The 23,274-nt window shown below is 36.4% G+C and overlaps 1 protein-coding gene across 1 annotated transcript; it reads right to left on the reverse strand.

The window, feature by feature from the left end:
• Positions 1-13,957: 13,957 nt before the first annotated feature.
• LOC149420002 (BRCA1-A complex subunit Abraxas 1-like) lies at positions 13,958-19,844 on the reverse strand. Its single transcript, XM_089637124.1, has 3 exons — positions 19,753-19,844; positions 18,683-19,642; positions 13,958-17,194 (listed from the first exon to the last, which is right to left on the reverse strand). Exons 1-3 carry the CDS (start codon positions 19,834-19,836, stop codon positions 17,108-17,110), a joined length of 1,131 nt encoding a protein of 376 aa, XP_089493250.1. The 5' UTR covers positions 19,837-19,844; the 3' UTR covers positions 13,958-17,107.
• Positions 19,845-23,274: the final 3,430 nt, after the last annotated feature.

Consider the following 23,274-nt stretch of genomic DNA (forward strand, 5'->3'; position numbering starts at 1 on the left):
TGGTCATTAAAAATGTCTATTTCATTATAAGAGCCATGTATAATGTTATAATTTCTTAATGTTCGCGGTACAGGGAAAAAATATCCTGTATTTGTGTGGTAGGCTTTGAAGTACTGGCTCCAGTTTCAAGTTTACATGCGAATTGCAGTGTCACTCAGTCTGTCTCCCAGACAATAGAAGTATGTACTTAAGTCTAAAATTATAAAATTGTTTTACTAACAAATAAACTGTATTTCTTGATACCCCAGAGCAAATTGACTGACCTCAGTGAATCACAGCAAATCTCTAATTTCGGTTTTTTTGTTGTATTGTTGTATATGTAACATAACGAAACAATATTTTAACATGCACCAAATTTCATTAGACATGTTAGTAACTTAAGTTGTTTTTATTAAGGTTTTTATTTATTAGAGTGACAATATTTTCAGGTAAAGTGCCATAAACGTTTTAAAAGTTAGTTTGCTATGGTTGAAATGTACTAGGAGAAACTTGAAAGTAAGGCAAAGAAAGCTACATTATTTGGAGGTTAGAGACAGTGCAGGGTAGAAAATTGATGAATGGATGTGACACACTCGTTCTGACTCTCAATTGCAAACGGAAACGATTCTTCATTCCTTACCATTGATCTTGCATCTTAAGATTTTTAACGGCGCCATAATTTAAAAAAATATATTTATTATAAAATTAAATTATTTCAATGTATAATATTATATTAAGATAAGAATGATAATAGTACTATAAAAAAATTAAATTCTATGGTATTTAAATATTATTCCAGATAATATGCGCCCACGCGGCGAGCCGTAAAGTTGGATAAAAACCCGGGTTACCGTTATTCCCAAGTACCGCGCCGCGAGTTAGCCAGTCCGAGCAACACGTCTCTTTCAGTTGTGACGAGTAGTCCTGTAGATTCGTCCTGGTGCCCCACATCCTTCATCTGTCAGTATCGAGTCTATCTTGAGCGCTTGGTCCCAGTCTCTTAATCAAGCAAAAAAAACGTTTTTGTCTATTTCAGTTCTGACGTCAACGTCCCACAATCACAATCCCAGTCTATTCCAAGGAAGATCGCGAGTTAGTCAAATCACTAGTCAAAAGTGACTAATTTATTCCACAATCCCTGCCGCGAATCTGTTTGGCAGCTTCGGAGTGTCCCTACTTTCCTGCGCCTTAATTTCCTTACATAGTCGGGCAAAATCTTCCAATTTCAAACCTTATTATGATGCATGAACATGTTGATAATATTATTGTTTTTTTTTATGGTACGTACCTACCTACTTTTAGAGGTAGATCTCGAGTAGGATATACATAATATGTTATATTTTTGTTCCTTTATTACATTTTTCACTTACTTTCAAACCATCATGCCGTTTTTCCTGCAGGGGTAGTCAGAGAGGACGGACTGCCAAACAACTTGGTCTTGGCAAACACTCCTTGCCTCATTCACATTCGTACATCGTCTCATACATACTCTTGACATGGCTTCACTCAAGTATCTGATTCACTTGATCGTGCCATGTCTTCCTCGGGGGTCCCCAACTTCTGCTACCATTCACATTTGCATCACATTTATTCGCTCTACATGCTCAAACCATCTAAGCGTCCCTTTCTTAATCTTACTTATTACGCTTACATCAGCCTTGCATTTTTTGCAGATCTCCACATTTCTCGCATGATCATACATGGTTTTACCACAGGGCCTCAGGGATCTCATTTCGACAGCATTCCTACTTTCATCCTTTCTCTGCCAGTTCCATGCCTCACTGCCATACATCAGTGTAGGTACCAGCACTTCATTGTGGACTGCTAGCTTCGCTTTTTTGAACAATTTTTTGTTAGCGCCAACTGCGTTCAGTCCTCTATTATTGTTATTTGCACCCTTTGTTTTAACCATTATTTACTATTGAGATTGAGATTTTATACATATTATACATTAAAAAAATACTGATTATTATTTAGATGAATGGACGTGTGATTTCGTCACGTTAATTAATTCCTATTAAAATAAAAAAATGTATGTTTATATTAGATCTCATTAAATACTTTAAGTATAATAAATAAAATTAAATCAACAAAACATTACGAGTTAAGCAAAAACTGCTTATTTTTAAGATTTAATCGTAAACCTTAGCTATACAACGCAAAAATCTTAAATGCAGCTGTGCTAGCCTTTTTTGGGAGGGAATTAAAAGAATGAATAAAAATAATTTACAAGACCAGGGGAATAAGATTGAATCGATTCAATGCTGTGCCCATGTCTAGTGTAGGGTTGGATTAAAGAGTAGGCTAGAAAGCCAAATGTGGATGGGTGGACGTATTCATTCCTGTTCCCCCCCCCCCCTCTCCTACATAACCCCATTGTAATAAATAATAAGTGAAATTCGCTTTCACGAATTCACGGGATACTACAATAAGTGAAATCCGCCACCAAAATAATTATTTTGTTTTGCAGATCACATATGTGCTAAAAGCGCTGTCGTTAACCGCTTCTGTGCCAAGAGCGAGTTAACTCGCATTCTTGGCCTGCTGTGCACAGCTACACTTCTACCTACTGGCATTTAAAAGGTTAACAAAACAGTGAAAGTAGAAGTAGAAAGTATATGAGTAGAGAAATAAAGACCAGGCATTTTAAAAATCATACACACTCAAAGATGCAGTTGACTTGTATGAAATAAACTCTAAAAACTAATGAGCAACTCCGGGGTAAACCTTTCAAATGCAGTTTTAACCAGTGGCGAAACTATAGGGTGGCAGGCCTGGCAAAATGCCACGGGTCCCGCGGGGGCCGGGGCCCCGGCTGCCAGGGGGTCGCGAGCTCAGAAGTCAGAAGTAACCTAACATTTTTAACAAAATGTAGTGGAAATTATAAATTTTATATAAGTACATAAAATCAACTAAAGTTAGACACAACTAAATGCCATATAGGTACAAATTCAAATAAATTATTAATATTTAAACGCATTCATAAGAAAAGGATGTCGTTCAATTTTAGAACTCACCATTGGTTGCTTAATTTTTTGTCGCTGCAATTTTTTTTGGCATAGTATCAAAAGATGGAATATCTTATCAAGTTTTATACCTGATAAAGAAGGGGAATCTTAAACTTCGGTAACATTAAAAACATTGAACCCTACTAGGTGGTCAGGACGTTATGATGCTATTTTTGCTTTAAAAGTTCAGTTTGTTGAAGCCCAAAAAGCGCTAACGAAAACAATTCAAATTGCAAATCGGATGAAAGAAATGAAGCTTTACCAATCAAGAAGAAGATCGAGAACTACAGTTCTATTATGTTATTGGTTTTCCATTGCAAAATTCTACAAACTATCAATGCAGCCTCTAAAGCACTTCAGTCCAAAGCCATCGATCTTTCAAATGCTTTAAAACGTTTGAAAATTTGTCTGAAAGAATTGGAAAGGTATCGACATGAATTTTAAAATTTAAAAAAGGAAGCAAGAAGTGTAGCAGAAAAGTGGTCCATCAACCCTGCATTTTCTAAAACCCGTCAGAGGAAGGTGAAACGCCATTTTGACGAACTTTGCAAAGATGAGCGTCTCCAAGATCCGGAAAGGTTGTTTAAAGTGAACATATTTTATCGAGTACATATTGGACATCACTATTAATCAACTGAAATCGCTTTTCCTTCCAATGAATGAAATTGTTTCCAATTTCAGTGTTTTAAACCTGCCACTTTGCAAAATTTAAATGACACTGATCTCTTTAAAAAGCTCTAGAATTTGTTGATATATATAAAAAAGACATCTCTGAATCATTTGCCAAGGAAATTTTCAGTTTTCTGTCCACCTTCAGAAAAGAAATAGAAAAGGCTTCGTGTAGTAGAGAACTTGCCGATTTATTAATAATAAAGAATCATTTTATGTTGCGCAGCTTTCCTGAAGTATGTTCTGCGTTAATGTTATTAGTTACAATTCCTGTGACTACAGCTAGTGCCGAAAGGTTTTTTCGGAACTAAAATTAATAAATACTTATTTAAGAAAGTCAATTGAAAATTCAATGGCCCGATCTTTAAACTTTGATGACGTTATTGATACTTTTGCGGAACAGAAACCTCGGAGAAAAGAATTTTATTCATAAATATCTAATAGAGACTAAAATTATTTTTCATTATACCTACATATGTAATACCAATGCTTTAGAAAATAAAAATGCACACAATATTAGTAATACTGTTTGGTAACTTCTTAAGTTATTTATAAAAAATCAATTACAACGCGACTGTGATTTTTACTGGGGGGGCCCCATCCAATAAATTTGCCACGGGCCCCCAATGGTATAGTTTCGCCACTGGTTTTAACCCAACTCTATCAAATCGCACAAGCAAAGAAGAATGACATAGTGTCACTATTAAAGTATGTTCCACCGATTCATCACCCATTTTTTGAAGCGTTACGTACAAAAGAAGAATCAGGAAATGCAAATGATGAAGACGTTGATGGCAAAAAAACTCAATTTTTGGAAGAAAAATTCTTCATTAAGCTCGTCGCTGTGTGATGTCATTATTTATTTATTAAAAAGACAAATAACTTTGTTTACATCACTTTTATTTATATACACCATCTTCATGTTTCGTGAACGATGTTCACATCATCAGGATTAGATTAGTTAGTGTACATCTATCGTGTAGATTAGTGTACATGTAATCATGATGATGTGAACATCGTTCACGAATCATGTAGATGGTGGATATAAATAAAAGTGATGTAAACAATGACCGGTCAGTAGCTGAGAATAGCTAAGAATCAGAGTGAACTAACATTTTAAAATATTGTTTAATTGGCCTGTGTAATAAATATATGTTCACAGCTCAAGCTAAACCTTCACCTTAAATGTAGACCGCAATTTAGTTCCATGTTTTATTTACACAATAAAACCATATGCAAAACCATTGTTTTCTGGATTGTAAGTTTTTGACCTAGTTCTATATGGTTTAAGACAATCAAAAATTGTGCATGTTTGGATTAAGGCGTCTTAACCAGCGGACGAGAATTCAAATTTCGTTAAAAGACGGTCTTGCGATCGGACTTTTTTTTAGAACGAGACAGAAACACCGAATTCATTCCGCTGCGAGCCGTAAATCCGCGCGGCTGACGAAAACTACAGCATGGTTCCGATGAAATAACAATTATTGTTGATGATTTCTCGGTTGTAGCTTTCTTCCTAATAAGTAGTTACATACATATTTGTAAATTATACGTCCGAGAGCGTAAACATAAATAAATACAAATGCAGTGCGTTGACATGGTAGATATAAAAAAATCAAATATTTGTTTAATTTGATTTTTTTAAATTTATTTTACATAGGTTTTCCAAAAGTGAGTAAAAATCTTTTGTTTTAAATATTTATTCGTTTGTCCGAAAGGTATTATCGGTATGTTTTATTTCTAATACTTACCTTTAAAGTATTACTTGATTTGATACGTATGACATTGAAAAGAGGGTTTATTCCTTACAACTGAAGTAGTATGTATATATTAAAACAAGGTTTTATTTCCAACTATTTTCTACGGTACCTACCTACATAATATGTATTATGCGATTGCATAATATTGTATCGCTTTCATGGTTAACGGAGCGACCAGACTCGTATAATTTTCGAAATGTTATTAAATTCACGAGGTAAATTTCGATTGAAAAATCATAGGTTAGTATGTCAAACATAAACTCGTCTTTTTTCCTATAACAAGAAGCTCAATTTACAATATGACATTATGAAACTGACAAAAAGTAACACAAAAAATATTAAATATGGTAAACTATACCAATATAATAGTTTTTTTTTTTTTTTTTTTTTTTTTTTTTTTTTTTTTTTTTATTAAGGAGAAAAAACAGATACAGATATCAATTGACAAAAATATATACGAAACATCAACTAGAGAATTCACCTGCATCCAAACTATTTCTCACGAATTAACTTAAACAGCAGAAAACTTTTACAAATATTTTCACTTATAAATAGGGGAAAAATATATACATAAGAATATTATTTTACAAATAGAGATATGAAAGAAATGCGCAATATCCTTAAGAATTTACAAATTATTTTTGAAAAAATTTAGAGGGTAAAACAAAAAAAAAATATATATATAAATAGATAAACAATGTTAAACAGAAAGTAAAAAATATATAAATATATTTAAACGAAGTATGTCTAAGTTGTTTACTTTGAACTTTGTAGGAAAACAGTCTTTATTTTTCTACTAAAAGTAGTGCGTGTATCAAAAAATAAGTCAGAGTCCCTGAGGTTTTGATTCTGATTAAGTGATTCGCACATTCTTCTGATTGGATCCCTGACACCAGCATTTGTACGCGTCCTGCTAATTAGTCCAGTCAGCCTGTGTTTTTATATGTAACTAAATAGTATAAAGCTAATTTTTTCCCCATCGACTACTATCATCTAGACAAGTGTTTAGAAAAAAGTCCCCGCCCCTACCCCTCTTGCCTCCCCCCCTGTGCCCCCCCAAACATGAAAAGTGTAAGGGTTTCGTAAATCGCGTCTATCTCAATTACTAAACAACATATCGGATTGCAATTTTTTTTATTCTCTTTGCTGTAACGTTTTCTACAAAAAAAGTTCAGTTAATCTTCGTCGTAACTTTTACCGTTTGTTTGTAATTCGTATGATAAGGTAAAAAATTGTATATTTTTTGGCACATAATTTTACATTTTGTCACAGAACTTTTCAGGCCGACATTTTATGAAAAAATATTTCCTACAAAAGTTGTAGCCCCTATTATTACCTTTAAAATGATATAAAATAGTACTTACTTTGTTGGAGATCCAGCGAGATTATCATGGCGGGTTCGGTCGAGGTGGGGCCGGCCGGCGCGGCGTTGCAATGCAGATATTGTTGTATAGTGATAGTGTTTTTTATCTTCAAGGTACACTATTGCATTTTCCATAAATAAAACTAATCGAGTCTCGGTGAAACCTAAATTCCCCACTTTTTAAATTTGTTTCAAATGATATTAAGTCCTTGTATACAGCGAAAATAGGTATTTTAAATAGTTTTTGGTTTGAAAATGCATGTATTTTTTAAAGATGTTATTTTAGAACAAAATAATTGCGGTATCTTAATTTGATCATATCCTAAACTTCCATGAGAGGTTCTTCATTTTCCTCGACTTCAACCAAAGTTACATTGCTGCATGATCCACCACAGCTTACGCTTCTAAAGAGAGCAAGTTAGCTGGCCAGCCGTGTATTGTCACTTTTGACCAACCACTTTTCCTGAAAGCAGTAGACATTGTTGCAAGTTCTTCTACAGAAAGTGAAATATCTGGAGTAATCGTCAGACTAGACGGATTCCATCTTCTAATGAGTTTCCTTGGTTGCTTAGGAAAGTTTATGGAAGGTAGTGGAATCGAAGAAATGTGGACCTCTGTTTATGGAAAATCAACGATTCCTCACCTTATGTCAGGACATGCTTACGCAAGGTCTTATAGAGCTCACATGATGACCCAGGCAGCTTTGATGTTACTGCTATTCGAGGAATGTTCATCTCTTAAAGAAATGATTACAAACGACTTTAATGATATTCATATCCAAACAATTAACAAACAAACAACTGTTGAAGACGCCATGAGAGAGTGTAAAACAAATGAAATAATGACAAGACTAGAAGAAGTGTATGAAGATTTGGTTAAAACTAGTAGAACTTCAAAACTGTGGCTACAAGAGTTTAAATTGGTGAATTTGGCTCTAGACTTTATTCTGGCAGAGAGAATCGGCGATTGGAATTTGCACATTAATACAGTCAAGCAAATGATACCGTATTTCCATGCTGCTGGACATTTGCTCTACGCCAAATCCGCACACATATACTTACAACAAATGTTGAGTCTACAATCGAAGATGTCAAATGAAGACTTCGAAAGGTTCGTCAATAAAGGTTTTTTTACAGTTCGGCGTACAGATGGATTTTTTACCGGTATCTGGACGGACATGACCATAGAGCAGACATTAATGCGATCATCAAAATCCATAGGTGGCCTTACTCATGGACGAGGATTAAGCGAGAGGACGCTAACCAAGTTCATTGCTTGCGCTCCTGCATCCCTACAAATTTGTGAGGCTTTCGAGAAGTTTTCTGGCTGCTTAACTCAGTTTAACGAACAGCACACTGAACTTAGATGCAGTAGAAGAGAAAAGGACTTGCAAGATATTAATAAATTTCTCGGGTGGCTGCGTATCCATAATCCTTTCCGACAGAGCAACGATTTAATTTCTTTATCCTCTGGTCTAGTAGTGACAAGTTCGGGTGTAAACTGCGATGAAGCGTATGATGTAGGAATGAAATGCTTGAAAGACATCGAAGGAAATAATTTTGCAGATGTTAAATTGAAAAGAAAAAATAAAGTTAAAACTATAGGCTCCGTAGTAAGTGGTATAAATGTGAGATCTGAAGAAGTGCCAATTAATCCTGATCAGCTGTTTAATAGGGTTATATGTATGTCTCAAGGAACAAATAATCTCAAACAATACTTCAACTATGAACTTAGCCCATACCCTTTGTCTTTATTTGAAAACAATAAAATGATAAGAAAGGGAACTAAATCAAGTCTTATGAAAATATTTGAAAAGTGGACAGTTAGCAACGAAGTTTTTAAAAATTTGCCCCCAAAAATATATGTAGTAGATGGAGGGTATCTTTTGCACAGTGTTATTTGGCCTGACAAAGTAACATATAGCAGCATCATAGAGAAGTATGTTGATACTGTAATGAAACGGTATGGGAAAGATTGTCATGTTGTGTTCGATGGGTATCCTGACTATCCCACCACAAAAGGGGTCGAACATATGCGGAGAAGTAAAAAAACATCTCTAGAAATGAAATTCAACGTTAATATGGAATGCTCTGTGAAGCAAAATGAATTTTTGGCAAATCCAAAAAACAAAAGCCAGCTTATTGAACAGCTCTCTCAGAAGCTTAATGAAGCAAACATTCCAACCATTGTGGCGGAGGGAGATGCAGATACTAAAGTGGTCGGAAGAGCAATAGATGTCTCCCAGATTCAAAGTGGGAGGCCTGTAGTTGTTGTCGGACAGGATACTGATCTTTTCGTTCTATTGTTAGGGCTACCACAGTGTCAAAATGTGCAACTATTCTTTCACAAACACTCTGGCACACCATCAACGTATGACATCAGCAAGATTCGTGAAGAGATTGGTGATATGAAGGATGTGGTATTATTTTTGCATGCTATCACAGGATGTGATACCACATCTTATTTATTCGGCAAAGGCAAAATTAACGCGTACAAATTGCTAAGTTCATCAAATGATCTCCGCACAAAAGTTTTACAGTTTTATGAAAAACAGGCAGACAAAAATATTCTCAAAGAGGTAGGAGAGACTTTTGTCTTGAAACTATATGGATGCACAAGGTCTGCAAGTCTGAATGACAGTAGATATTCAATGTACCTTAAAGCTGTTGCAAAAATGTCATTAAAATCCAAATTTAAAATGGCGTCCCTCCCTCCAACATCTGATGCTGCTGAACAACACGCCTATCGAACATACTATCAGATTCAAAAATGGATTGGAGATAAGGAAATCAGCGCTACGGACTGGGGATGGATTTTAACAGACAACATGCTGTACCCAGTGCACTCAAAAAAACCACCGGCACCTGAAGAAGTTATAAACTTAGTTTCCTGCAACTGCAAAAAGGCTTGCAAAAATAATTGTAGCTGCTTTAAAGCATCACTTGATTGCACAGAAATGTGCGGGAGCTGTGGTGGATCATGCAGCAATGTAACTTTGGTTGAAGTCGAGGAAAATGAAGAACCTCTCATGGAAGTTTAGGATATGATCAAATTAAGATACCGCAATTATTTTGTTCTAAAATAACATCTTTAAAAAATATTACATGCATTTTCAAACCAAAAACTATTTAAAATACCTATTTTCGCTGTATACAAGGACTTATTATTATTTGAAACAAATTTAAAAAGTGGGGAATTTAGGTTTCACCGAGACTCGATTAGTTTTATTTATGGAAAATGCAATAGTGTACCTTGAAGATAAAAAACACTATCACTATACAACAATATCTGCATTGCAACGCCGCGCCGGCCGGCCCCACCTCGACCGAACCCGCCATGATAATCTCGCTGGATCTCCAACAAAGTAAGTACTATTTTATATCATTTTAAAGGTAATAATAGGGGCTACAACTTTTGTAGGAAATATTTTTTCATAAAATGTCGGCCTGAAAAGTTCTGTGACAAAATATAAAATTATGTGCCAAAAAATATACAATTTTTTACCTTATCATACGAATTACAAACAAACGGTAAAAGTTACGACGAAAGTTAACTGAACTTTTTTTGTAGAAAATGTTACAACAAAGAGAATAAAAAATTTCAATCCGATATGTTGTTTAATAATTGAGATAGACGCGATTTACGAAACCCTTACACTTTTCATGTTTGGGGGGGCACAGGGGGGGAAGCAAGGGGGGTAGGGGCGGGGACTTTTTTCTAAATACTTGTCTAAATGGTAGTAGTCGATGGGGAAAAAATTAGCTTTATACTATTTAGTTGGTCTAAATGGTGTTCTACGACACAGGCTGACTGGACTAAATGTGGAATAAGTCGTTAAGCCTTGTTACTCTGGGTGGTACTTTGAAGTTTATCAATTTCAGTAAGTCGGGACAGTCAATAACGTTGTTACAGATTTTATACAGAGTCATGAGATCAAGGTATGTTCGCCGGTTAGATAGAGTGGAGACGTTATAACTCGAGAGCATATTTATGTACCCACGTTTGGGTGCGCTCATTCTGTAATTGAGGCATCGCAGAAATTTCTTTTGAATATTTTCAATATTTTCTTTATAGATATCGTAAAGTGGATTCCATATGGAGGTGCAGTATTCAAGTTGAGAACGGACCAGAGTGTGGTAAAGAAGAAGATATGTTTCAGGTTTTCGAAATTCACGGCTGTTTCTGATGACAAATCCTAGCATGCTGTAAGCTTTATTCACAATATTATCTATGTGCGCATCGAAGTGGAGTTTGGAATCAAAAAGTACGCCTAGATCTCTTATACAGTAAACGCGCTCGAGTAAATAATTACCAATACAATAATTGTGTTTGATAGCGTTGTGATTTTTAGTAAAACTTATTTGTTTACATTTATTGTAACTTAGGTAAATTTTGTTTTCATTGCAAAACGTTTCGAACCTTACTAAGTCGCTTTGTATGAGAAGACAATCGTTTAAATTTCGAACAATGGCAAATATTTTTATGTCGTCAGCGTACAAAAGATATAAACAATGCATGAAACATTTAGTAACAGTGTTAATAAAAAGAATAAACAACAGCGGACCCAGGATTGACCCCTGTGGCACGCCAGAAGTAACTGGTTCCCATGTAGAAGTCTGTCCTCGTAATGATACGGCTTGTTGTCTTTTTGTTAAATATGAGATAAACCAACGTAATAAATTTCCTCTAATTCCGTTGTACATAATTTTTTTAATAAGAATAAGGTGGTCAACCTTGTCGAAAGCTTTTTTGAAATCGCAATATATTGCATCTACCTGGTGGCCTCGATCCATGCTAGTAAATAAGAAATTTGAGTAAATAAGTAAATTACTCGTGGTAGATTTGCCTTTTACAAACCCGTGTTGTTGTTCAGTAATTTTGGAAGCAAGCTGGGGATATATATTGTCGTGGACAAGTCTTTCCAATAGTTTAGGGATCGCCGAGAGAATGGATATTGGCCTATAGTTTTCCACTCTTTGACGCGAGTCACCCTTGTGGACCGGTATAATATAGGCCAACTTCCACCTATCAGGGAAAACCCCATCACTCAGGCATTTATTAAATATTATGGTAAGCGGCACACACAGTGACGACGCAGCAGATCTAAGGAAAAACGCCGGTATTCCATCGTGACCCGCACCCTTGTTTATGTCTATCGATTTTAAACTCGATTGCACTTCTTTTTCCGTTAGTTTAATTGTGTGAATGTGCGCAAGTCCAGAGTCCTGAACTTCCTCGAGTTGGTCAATGTTAATAATTGGGTCATTGATAGAGGAAGGTTCAAATGTTGATTTAAAGAATTCAGAGAACATATCACAAATTTCCTGGGCATCGTTAGATTTGCGCCCTTCGAAGGACATTGCAGCAGGGTATCCATCAGACGATTTTAATGAGGATATGTATGACCAAAAGCTTTTGATATTATTTTGCAATGAACTTTCGATGTTGTCAAAAAATAACCTTCGGGTTTCATAAGTCAATTTTTTGTATGTAGCACGTAAGAAGGAAAATTCACGATAGTCAGAAAGACCTTTATATGTCTTCCATTTGAGCCAGACTTTATCTTTTTTCCTTGATAACCTAATAAGTTCTGGAGTAAACCATATGGGGAATTTGTCATTTCGTCGTGCCAATACTGGAATAAGCTTATCAATTACACTGTTTATTTTTAAATAGAATCGATCTACTGCTTTTTCGGCTGGTAAATTTGCGATTTCAGATAACCAATCAATACAATTAATGTCCTCATTAATCTGAGCATAATTAGCTTTCCTGAAATTGCGCCTACGCTGTATTTTGTTTTTGATTTTTGGTTGAATTACGAAGGATATATCAAATTCAAGGGCTGGGTGGTGTCTATCCTCTGAGAGGAGAGGGTTGTTGCTACGTTTAACATTTGTTTCGCGACTGTAGAATACGAGGTCTAAGTATTTTTCATTATGGTTTGGTATACAGTTATATTGGAGTAAGTCCATCAATGACATTGCTTGAAGCAAAGTTTTCGATGCAGCCGTATTTGAGGAGGCGAGAACCTGACTGCTGTCTTCGGAAAATGACCAAGTCAGAGTTGGTAGATTCATATCTCCTAGTACACAAAAAGTATTATTTGGTTGTGATGAATATACAGATTCCAGGTTTTCGGAGAACGTATCATAGACCGTAGGTTGTGAGGCAGGAGGTATGTATACTGCACATATGATGAGATTGAAAGACCTTACCGGAATAGAAATGAAGATTTGTTCGATTTGACCATTTTCCCAGTCATCGAGCCGGGAAGATGCAAGCTCCTTGCGCACTGCTACCAACACACCGCCTCCGTCCATTTTACCAGTGAGTGTACGGTCCCTATCACGTCGGAACACCGTGTAACGCGAATCTATGAATTCAGCCGTATTTATACTTGCTACAAGCCATGTTTCAACTAGAACTATAACGTCGTAGTTATTCGATAATACATTAATTAGTAGCTCCTGGGTTTTGGTCCTAATACCACCACAGTTCTGGTAATAAACGGATATAGATGATGATGAGATCATTTTACCAGAGTAGGAGTGCCGTTTGACATATTCCACAATCGCACGAGTGATACATTATGCAGGGCATATGAGGCTTCGAAATTACATAAAAAACATAGACTACTTATTAGATCAAGGAATGTGAAATATGTTGACATTTTAGAATGTGAATGAATATGTGAGAAACATGGTATTGGTATAAAGTTATAGGGATATTGCGCGGTAAACAAAAATATAAAGTAGCTTTGAAAGAAACAAATTACAGGATACAGAATACTGTGAGAAAGCGGATACCGAAGACAGCAGTAACATGTTTGTAGTCACATGTTTTCATGTGTGGTTATCTTTTGAAGGTCTCCTTCACGGCGAATGGTGAAAACCCGAGAGAGATCGTTCCTCTTCGCCAGAATACTGCCGTTCCGCACCCATATGTATTTAAAGCCGTTAGCTTTTCCGGCGGCTCGTGTTTTGGCAAATAGGATTTTATTTTTCAATGTAAGGTGCTCGTTTATATAAAAATTGGTGGTGGGAGCACCAAATCCTAATTGTTCCGTGGTAAGGCCGCGGCGAGTCCTTGCTGCAGCGATGACATCATCACGAGTGAATTGTATAATAAAATAGAGATTGTGAACAATAAAATGATTTGAATCGCACATCACGAATCAAAATTCATCTGGTTCGTGGCACTTTTTGACCACCAATCACAAACAGTTTCACGTACTTTGGCATAAGTTTTAACATTTATACATGAAACATCGATGATAGACATAAACTCCTGATAGTCCATAGTTGATTCTTTTCCCTGGATATTAAACAACACAAAATTATCGCCAAATGTTATAAAAAATATGTGCTTATTCTGACTGATTCTTTCGAACGACCCTGTAGCATATGAGTACGTACAATGTACACGGATAATTAAATATCATTAACCTTTGTTTTTTTTGAAAATATATATCCCACGTACGTTTTTGATGTCGTAATTTGTGTTTTCTAATAAAACTTTTGTTTCGAGGGTATTTTCCTCCCCATTTTTAAGCGAGGAATTTCTCTAAAATGTTATTAACTAGACCGGCGTGGACTAGACGTCCGCTTGCCGCCCGGTCGCGGCGGAGAATGACAATATTTCGTCTTGTGCCGAGTTAATAAAAATGCGCAAACGCGAATCGAAATTAATTACTATTATATACTTTAAGAATATATTTTTTGATTATAAATTATTTCTAATGTTTCAATAATGTCCTGGTAAATTATTTTTGTAAAATAATCTGAACTATACCAATTTGTAAGACCATGAATAAATAGTCAAATTGGGGGATTTTCGTCACAAAACGCGTGTTCGGATTTATTTATTAGTAATTTTATTTGAAATAAAAACAAAATTCTTATACATACTTATGATAGATAATTTATTGATTGTTTATACTGTATTATTATATGATTTGAAATATTTGTTGTATAATACAAATTCACCTTTGAAAATGCAACAAATCTGCGCATCGTCCAACGGTAACACTTTATTATGAAATGAAAATAATATTATTTTTCAAAATTTAACATCTTACTTTACTAGATAAAATAACGATCTTTCGAAAACAATTTGTGTTTGTTTCTAAAAAAGTGTCCATACGTCTAAAACTGGCCTCAAAAATGCCAAATTTCAGGTCAAGTCTACCTATTTCGCCTTAAGTTGCAGAATTTCACTTCACTCATCAAACAGACAAACTATTGAAATTATTATGTATATAACAAACAAAATTAATGGAAAAAAACTATTTGCAAACTTTTGGTAGGTATGTACTTAAAAAAATTACAATTCTTTGATAAAAAAAGACAAATGAGGACTTTCGACTAAAAAATATAAAACATTTTAAGAAATCTTATAATCAGTCACAACTGTGAAACTAAAGTGTAAACTCATCAAATAACTGCATTTAAATGGCGTCAACATTATTGTTCAATTGAAAATGATTTTTGGCGATGGCCTAAGTTTTATGTTAAATTCTTGTTTCCGGTTAGAAAGATAAAAGGATGCACTATATTAGATATGCAAAATAAATGTTTGACATTGTTTGATGTCATCTGAAAAAAGCATGTAAATGAATCACATTTACATAATATGTGGTTTTACTATGTAATAATATGATCAAGTTTAATGAAGTAAATATTCTTGATTGCACCAAAATTAAAATGGGGATGCTGTGTAGGTTTTTTTTTTAAGGAAATAAAGAAAAGGAAATTCTGGGTAGGAAACAGGTATGAGGGGTCGATAGGAATGAGGGTCAGTGTGTCCAGGAGAGACGGACTTGTGAATCCATTTCTCCCACTGAGGTGCAAGGCAATGGGAGGAAAAAGTCAAAAGGGAGTCTCACAACCAGTGTCTCCCGATCCAGCCCGCCACGCAGTACGTGGGCAGACGCATTCGCCACCAAGACAAACAAAACCTCACCCGTGTTCTCCGCAATGAAGAAGGAAAGCAAGCACATCCTCGATCAATTATTAAAATTTGTAATTAAGTATTTAATCTCATCAAATCAAATCAAATCAAATCAAAAATTATTTATTGTAAAATTAAAATTACAAAAGGTATAGCTTATGGGTAGACCCCATTTCTTCCAGCTAACCACATTTATTTAATTACAATGTTTATACAGATAAAATAACAATATACCAATGTAAAAATAAAAAAATACAAATATATATACCAATAAAAATAGGTGTTTCATTTACGTGAGGTATTCACTCAACGTGTAGTGACATTTATTAACAAGGAAAGTGTTTAGTAACGATTTGAATTTGTGTGTATCTTGTATTTGTTTAATGTTATGTGGAAGGTTGTTATATACTTTAATGGCCATGTAGTATGGTCCTTTTTGGAATATTGTTTTGTTTGCTTTTGGTATTAGTAAGTTTTCTGTGAGCCTTGTAGCGTATTTATGTGTTGAGTTTTTTAGTGGGAACTTGTCTGTAGATGATCGCACTAACATGCATAACTCCAATATATATATGTCTGTGACTGTCAGAATTTTCAGATTTTTAAACATAGGTCTACATGAATCTAAACGATCAGAGTTTGTAATTTTTCTTATCTCATCATCATTCTGATGCCAATATTTAAACTGAGGTAATCAGTTTTGACACATTAAATCTATCTATTAGGGAGAGTCAAATATTATCTACACTTTCGCCACAATACACCTTTAAGTTTGTCATACTGCTTTCGCACATGCGTGCTTAGAGTTGGTATGACAGAGGTCACGTGTACAATGTTTGATTCCGATTGCATCATTTGCCTTCCGGTTATTTTTACTAAGACATGTTGGCTCCACTAGCACTTTCCACCAAGGAGGAACAACGAGCAGCAAATCTTGCTCCTTTGGACTTTCATCTGTTTGGGCCACTCAAGGATGCTTTGCGAGGTCGTCGATTTCCCACAGACTTAGACTTGCAGGAAGCGGTGCAAAAGTGGTTTTGCAACCAACCGAAAACCTTCTAAGAAGGAATAGCCAAGCTTGTGAACCATCGGACAATGTACATTAATAAGGGAGGTGAATAAGTATAAAAAATTATGTAAGTATTGAATCCCTCTACCTTTGTGTAAATAAATTGTAGATAATTTTTGACTTGCCCTCGTATTTCAACATTTTGAATACATTGTCCTATAAATTAACTTAAAAATAATAAAAGTAAAACGAAAATATGAACCATATTCATAACACATGCTTGAATAATTGTCTTAAGTAAAGGCGAAGCATACATAATATTTTGTAGGGCATAATAAAATAGTCTGTATGCAATCTGGCTTTGTGTTAATCAGGCATTATTTGGTTGTGTTTTCGGGGTAGTGGCCGTTTCCCATCTTCGGGGGTTGGGATTGGGATTGCTGCCGTTGCCTTGTTCCTGGAAAAAAAAATTATTGTAAAATATGCAAAACATATTTCATTAAGGTGCATAAAAGAAAACAAAAACAGCAGAGTCAAATCAATAATATGAGTTAAATATAAGGTCTAAAGGAAATTAATTAAAACCTGACGGCACGTTAGGTTTTTAACAAACCTGTCATTAAAAGATTGGGTTAATATAATTATATTGAAAACAAAACCGACAGTGAAAAAGAAGTGTTAATTATGGAAAACAATTGCCTGACACTGCCATCTTCATTTTTAAATGTCTCATTTGTTCAATTTGAGTTAAGAAGCTGTAATAGAAGAAGATAAGATTGTAATCTTTTAATTAGTCATGGAGCAACATTGAATCCATTTTAACAAAAATAACAATCAGACCATTCTACCACAGGGATACACGAGTATATGATACTCAACGCTCCAAGTATCTTGGTGACTACCGCCATACATCTGCGGTTCGCACACAAATACACACTTTGCCGATATTTTGTAAACTTTTCGGTGAGACCATACTCCTGCGACCAGTCGGTGGAAGTCATTACCAATTGCGTCGTCGAGAAATTAAACATGGCAGATCATTAAATAAACATGAAAGTTGAGCATAAATGATAGTCTCATCATCGCCTGCGTCAGACATTTAGTTTGGGTAAATATAGAGAAAATAGGGATACGTTTAATGCGCATATTTTGTTTTAAGAATACTTTGTAGTTAGATAATAATGAGAAATATTTCAGTTACCGGAAATGAAAAATAATGCATTTTAATAGTTATTTTGTTAAAATGAAATCCGAGTTTTACCTGGCGACCATTGTTGTTGATGTCGGTGAAGTTTTAAGGTTAGTTTTTATTTTCTTATTTACACCAAAATATGAATCTATTCTTTATTATATCAGTTTGGATTTAATTAAAATTTAGCACCCTTCAGGCGATTTTATATTAATCGGGGCTATACAAGTTATCCAATTATTATTACATATTATAAAATTTAAAAAAACTAGCCTAAAAAAGATCAATTTAAAATTATTATGTCAAAACATGGTGTGAAGAAAGGATGTCAAATTATCGGTTTTTTTTTTATGGGGTTTTTTCTATTAAAGGTGCTAATTGACCGTGTCCCTATTTTCTGTATATTTACAGACATTTCGAAACAATACGTGTACTTTAATTGTATCAATACTAGGAACAAAACAGTCTCAGAGTGAGGTGGTGGTGACGTGGATACCATTAGATTTCAGCAGTGACATGTGCAGAATGTGCGTGTCAAGCTGTTTGCAACATGTATTAACCACGTCAGTATCAGATACTTGCGTATTCCTGAGGAAGAACGCCCTTTTTTATTTTTCTGTGATATCTCACAAGAGCACCCCTGACTGTACAGTGTAAAGGCAGGGGAGCTATGTTGCCCCCCGGTTGGGCAGCATTGTGAGGCGGGAAAAAATAATTAATAATTAATCATAAATTTTTTAAATAATTATGACATACAATTAAGCTGACAGTCGATTGTACAGCTCCTTCAGAGTGAATCCTCTTATGCCCTGGACTGTTGCTATATGCCTTGGGGTCCTTGCTTCTCTCGGCGATACCATCTCGATGAGGCAGCCCGCTATTGGGCCCCGGACTTCCCACTCCGTCATTCTGTTTTAAATTATTAATAATATCTGTGACAAAGTCAAATGGTTCCGATTGTTTGGCTGCGGGTATTGAAAGAGCTTCTATTAGGGGTTGGATGACTGCCTGCTCCTCTTGGCGTAAGGCAGCGCGGTTCACTCGGGAGTGGCGCACCTGATGGTGGTTGGCGAGCATGGCCAACATGCTGTTGATATCTGTTTCCACTTCCCTAGCCTTGGCTTCCCAGATAGCGGAATCGGCTGCGGCTTTACGTATTGTAAGTCTTACTGATTCGCTCACTCCCCTTGTGCCATCTTTCCTGGCCTCCATCACAGCTTTGTTAAAGGGATCATTCTTGTCGCCCTCTGTTGTCCTCTTGTATCCGGCTACATTTTCTCCAAGATTGCTCGTCATGTCGTTCAAAGTCTCCATCTCCCCCCCGACATTGACTTTGTAAAATCTATAAGAGTAAGTGTGCGTCGAATTAGTTGATGTCTGTCTACTAGTTATGTTGCAGCACAAGAAGTATCTGGCCTTGGATGCGGCGAAATGGTGTTGCAATGCTCTCGAGACAACTTTATCACGCATGGTAGGTTTCAGCGAGTTGTTTTGGCGGTAGTGATACCAACCCACCACATCGCCGGATACTCCTTCCAGCATCTCATCCAGAACATCTTCCTTGATTCTTCCAGAAGGACTGTAGAACATCCCGGTTTCTGGCGCCGGTAGCATCGACGAGACGTTGATTATGACTTCAACTCGGGAATTATCCGTGCGGGTGTCCGATATGTGGTTTGTTTCAAGTTTGGTCACATTTCCAAACAAGAACCCCTCCTAAAAATAGAGCCGATTAGTAATCTGATAAAAAGCTTAAATTCACACTCAACCTACAGATTTTTAAAATTGTTTATTTGGAAAATAGTTTTCTTAGAAAGAATAAATACCTGTCTGTTGGGAGAATTCACACATTCTTTTAATAAAAAAGATAAAGCAGTCCCACTGACAGAAGTCCGCTCCGAATACGCCATGACATTAGTAGAAATGACTTTATCTGTGAAGACAAATGTCATTTACATTTTTTCGTAGTGTTGTCTGCGTAAAAATGTATACTTTTCAAATTCTTGTTTAAAACTACCACCAAAAAACTTTTATTATTTGTATAATGTCACCCACAAAGTGTTTGCTTTTTTCAATAATAAATACTTTTCATAACCATTTCTTCTAAAACTGTGCGAGACTATTTATATGTTTCTTCTTTGACAGTTAAATACACAATTTAATTTTGATTTCGTTAAAGATCCAAAACATTACAGTAGTAATTAAAACTTTCCCAGATAAGAAAAAATATATATTTGATAAATTTATTTAAATATTTTTAAACAAAACCTTTACTGCTTTTTTATAAAAACAAAAAACGTAACGTTGGTTATGAAAACCATAATCTTCCTCATAGTTATTTAATAATTTTTGAAAGTAATTAAAAAAATGAAGAAAGTTTTGGAGTTTTGCGGCGATTCAGAATGTTTATAATTTTGAAGTGTAGGTTTTTTTACTTTCCTCCCGTAGTGTATTTAAAAAGGCGCATTTGAAAAACATTTACGAAAAAATATTTAAGATTTATCTTGCGCTATGTTTTGCAGGAAAGTATGCATATTATTATGATCGTATGGACGAAAGTGAATTTTACAACGTTTGTGAACAGTTTTTTGTTGAATATGATATGTCCCTAGGTATCCATGTGACTTGAATTCACAGAAAGGCCAAAGCAACCACGTGCGCCTGCATCTGTCTCTGTGATTTTACACGCAGATGGAGGCGGCAGTCGGATATTATTAGACCTTAAGTATTTAGTAAAGGGCCCGGCCGGAAATCGCAATAAAAATTTAGAAAGCCAACTCAAGCAATACACCCATTAGTCGGCAGATTTATCTCTAGACCCTCATTAAGTAGTAATTCTGAAATGGGAACGTTAAGCCAGCGACCGGGCAATAAAACAAACCTTCGCCCAAGGCTGGCTACATTGTAATTGTTTGAAGGTCATATTTAAAAACGTAATTTTAAAATATTGAACATTAAGTATAAATCTAGATGTAAGAGTAATTGTCAACTTAGATTAGAAATTTAATTGCAACCAGATATTAATTATGTGTATGCATGCATAATGTTAAGATACTTAAATATATATTAAGATTTTGAACCGTAAGTTAGTACGAATCAGCCAGACAGCGCAATCTAGCGGTGAGAATGGCGATGCCAGCGCCACGGACTCAGCCAACGCACCGAAGTGGTGTAAAGGGGAACCACTATAGTTCAGCACCCCACCACAGGCGCGCTACGGTCACCGGATTGCGCGGGTGAATACCACTGATTTTAAGCTCTCGACAGTCACGCTCTCGCCTCTCAGGAGTCACCATCTCGCGTCCGCCGAGAAACCTCTTGCCCTCCCCCTTGGAGCGGTCACCGAGGCTTCTCCCGTAACCCCGCGAACTTCCGCCCAGGAAGCCAGAGTGGTCGCCAGACTTCCGCCCAGGAAGCTGCCCTCTCAGAAGTCGCTGCCTGCCGACTCCGCCCTTCGGAGCCGTGGCCCAAGCTGAACTGATTCCGCCCTTCGGAACCAGCCCAAGTTGCCGCTTTTTGTGTATCAGTGATAAGTGCGAACGTGTAGTACGCGGTTCCAGAATCATCGTAAAGGGAAGTGCCTGAACAATTTTTGCATATTTATCTCGTAACGTGACCCAACTTTTAAGACATTGAATGAACAATAATTTAGGATTAAGAAAAAGGACAATTAATTTTAAGAATTACAATTTAAAACTATCATTAAGCTAGATTAAGACTAACCCTTCTTTATACATTTTTTTAAATAAATTTTAATCGTGTTCGAACTTAAGTAACTTCTTTTTTTTTTGTACTCGTTCCTCCTTATCTTTTACCTGAATAATATTAATTATTAACTTCCCTTAAGTAGAGTTGTAACAATTGGCGGCCCTGAACGTGGGGCTTACCGGCTTTTAGGCTGGTAGAAGTATAAGTGCATACTTCCGATTCCCGACCCTGAGATTAGAGTAATTAATTCAAAAGGAGGAACAATTTTCATAATTTGTAAAATCATTTATTCGCCCACAGCCTCGTTAGAATCTATGATAGATTTTCAGGTTATTTACAATTTTGTTTAATTTTAAGTGGCAATTTTGATTTATGTTTTACAGTATTTTTTTTCGTCTCTATAATATGTACATCCGGGTTTAATACTTCCCATATCAAAAGAGTATTTGGCGCCCAAAAATCTTAGTAATAGTTTAGGTACAGATTTGTTTTAATTTAGGTATTGCTTTTTTTTATTAATTTAGGTGTAGTTTTAATTAATTTAGGTATTGATTTTTTTAATTAATTTAGGTATAGATTTTTGAAAATTAAATTAGGTATATATATTTTTTAAAGTTAGGAATAGATTTAATTTTAGACAATTTAGAATATTTTGAACAATGGCGTCAGCTAGCACCCGGACTACGCGAGCGGCCACAGCAGAAGTTAGTCAGGCGGCAGGAGCGGTAGAAACTCTCCCACAGCCTCCCCCAAGAATGGAGAACAAGGGTCAGACCACGTGCCAACCGAGACTTCTTGAAGACCGATTTGGAGGTCTAGCGGAAGAGGATCCGGAAGTATTCATTTCCGCGTGCGAGGAGTATTTTAATTGTACAAGCTGCTCACCTGCAACGAAGGTCGAGAAGGCAGTTAACAGGTTGCAAGGGGAAGCGCAAAAATGGTGGCTGCCACATTCACGCGGACGGTGGAGTTGGGAAGATTTTACAGCCCAGCTACGCAGGCGCTACGGCGTAGATGGAGCCAGAACATCGCTTATTGTCACGTTGTATGGGGATCAACAACGGAGCAACGAGAGTGGCGTATGCTTCTTACGACGGAAGCGAGCCGTTTACGAACGCGTTTTTGGACAAGCGGGCATGGACGAGTTGTGCCCAGAGCTAATAGGGCTGATGACGCCCCGCTACAGGGAACTGCTGGAGGCGGGCCTTATCTTCGGGGCTTACACGATGGAGACTCTTACCTCGCGTGTTAACCTCATAGATTTTCCAAAGGAGCCACTATTCCGTACGCCGCCACCCCAACCTCAGGAAAGGGGAGATAGACGCGGCAACGACCGCGAGAGAAGAGAACCGCGAGACCCCTGGTGTCAATATTGTCCAGGGAGACATTGGAATAGCGATTGCCCAGAACGTCTGCCCCGCAGGGCGGGAAACTGGCAGAGCCCGGGCGCCGAACAGGTCGGACAACGTCGCGCCTAGGGCCCCCAGATTTTTACCAGCGTACCCCACGAGAAGGGCGAACTGGACCACAAACCACTCAAGAGTCCCCTCAATGTTCCTTTGCCTACGTTCCAGTCAGGGAACCCCCACCTCACACGCGCGCGCCCATTACACCGGAAAATGCCACTACTATTGCGCAAT

Source organism: Hesperophylax consimilis, chromosome 11 (genome assembly GCF_061612785.1).
Source record: "Hesperophylax consimilis isolate HC1 chromosome 11, BYU_Hcon_1.0, whole genome shotgun sequence".
Lineage (NCBI taxonomy): Eukaryota > Metazoa > Arthropoda > Insecta > Trichoptera > Limnephilidae > Hesperophylax > Hesperophylax consimilis.

What these genes read in the sequence shown, in the direction of transcription:
- LOC149420002 (XM_089637124.1), bottom strand. Translation starts at nt 19,836, where the DNA reads ATGGCGTATTCGGAGCGGACTTCTGTCAGTGGGACTGCTTTATCTTTT. An exon ending in TGAATTCTCCCAACAGACAG is followed by an intron (nt 19,643 to 19,752) that starts GTATTTATTCTT and finishes CTCTATTTTTAG; the next exon opens with GAGGGGTTCTTGTTTGGAAA. An exon ending in AATCGACTGTCAGCTTAATT is followed by an intron (nt 17,195 to 18,682) that starts GTATGTCATAAT and finishes TTTTTTTTCCAG; the next exon opens with GAACAAGGCAACGGCAGCAA.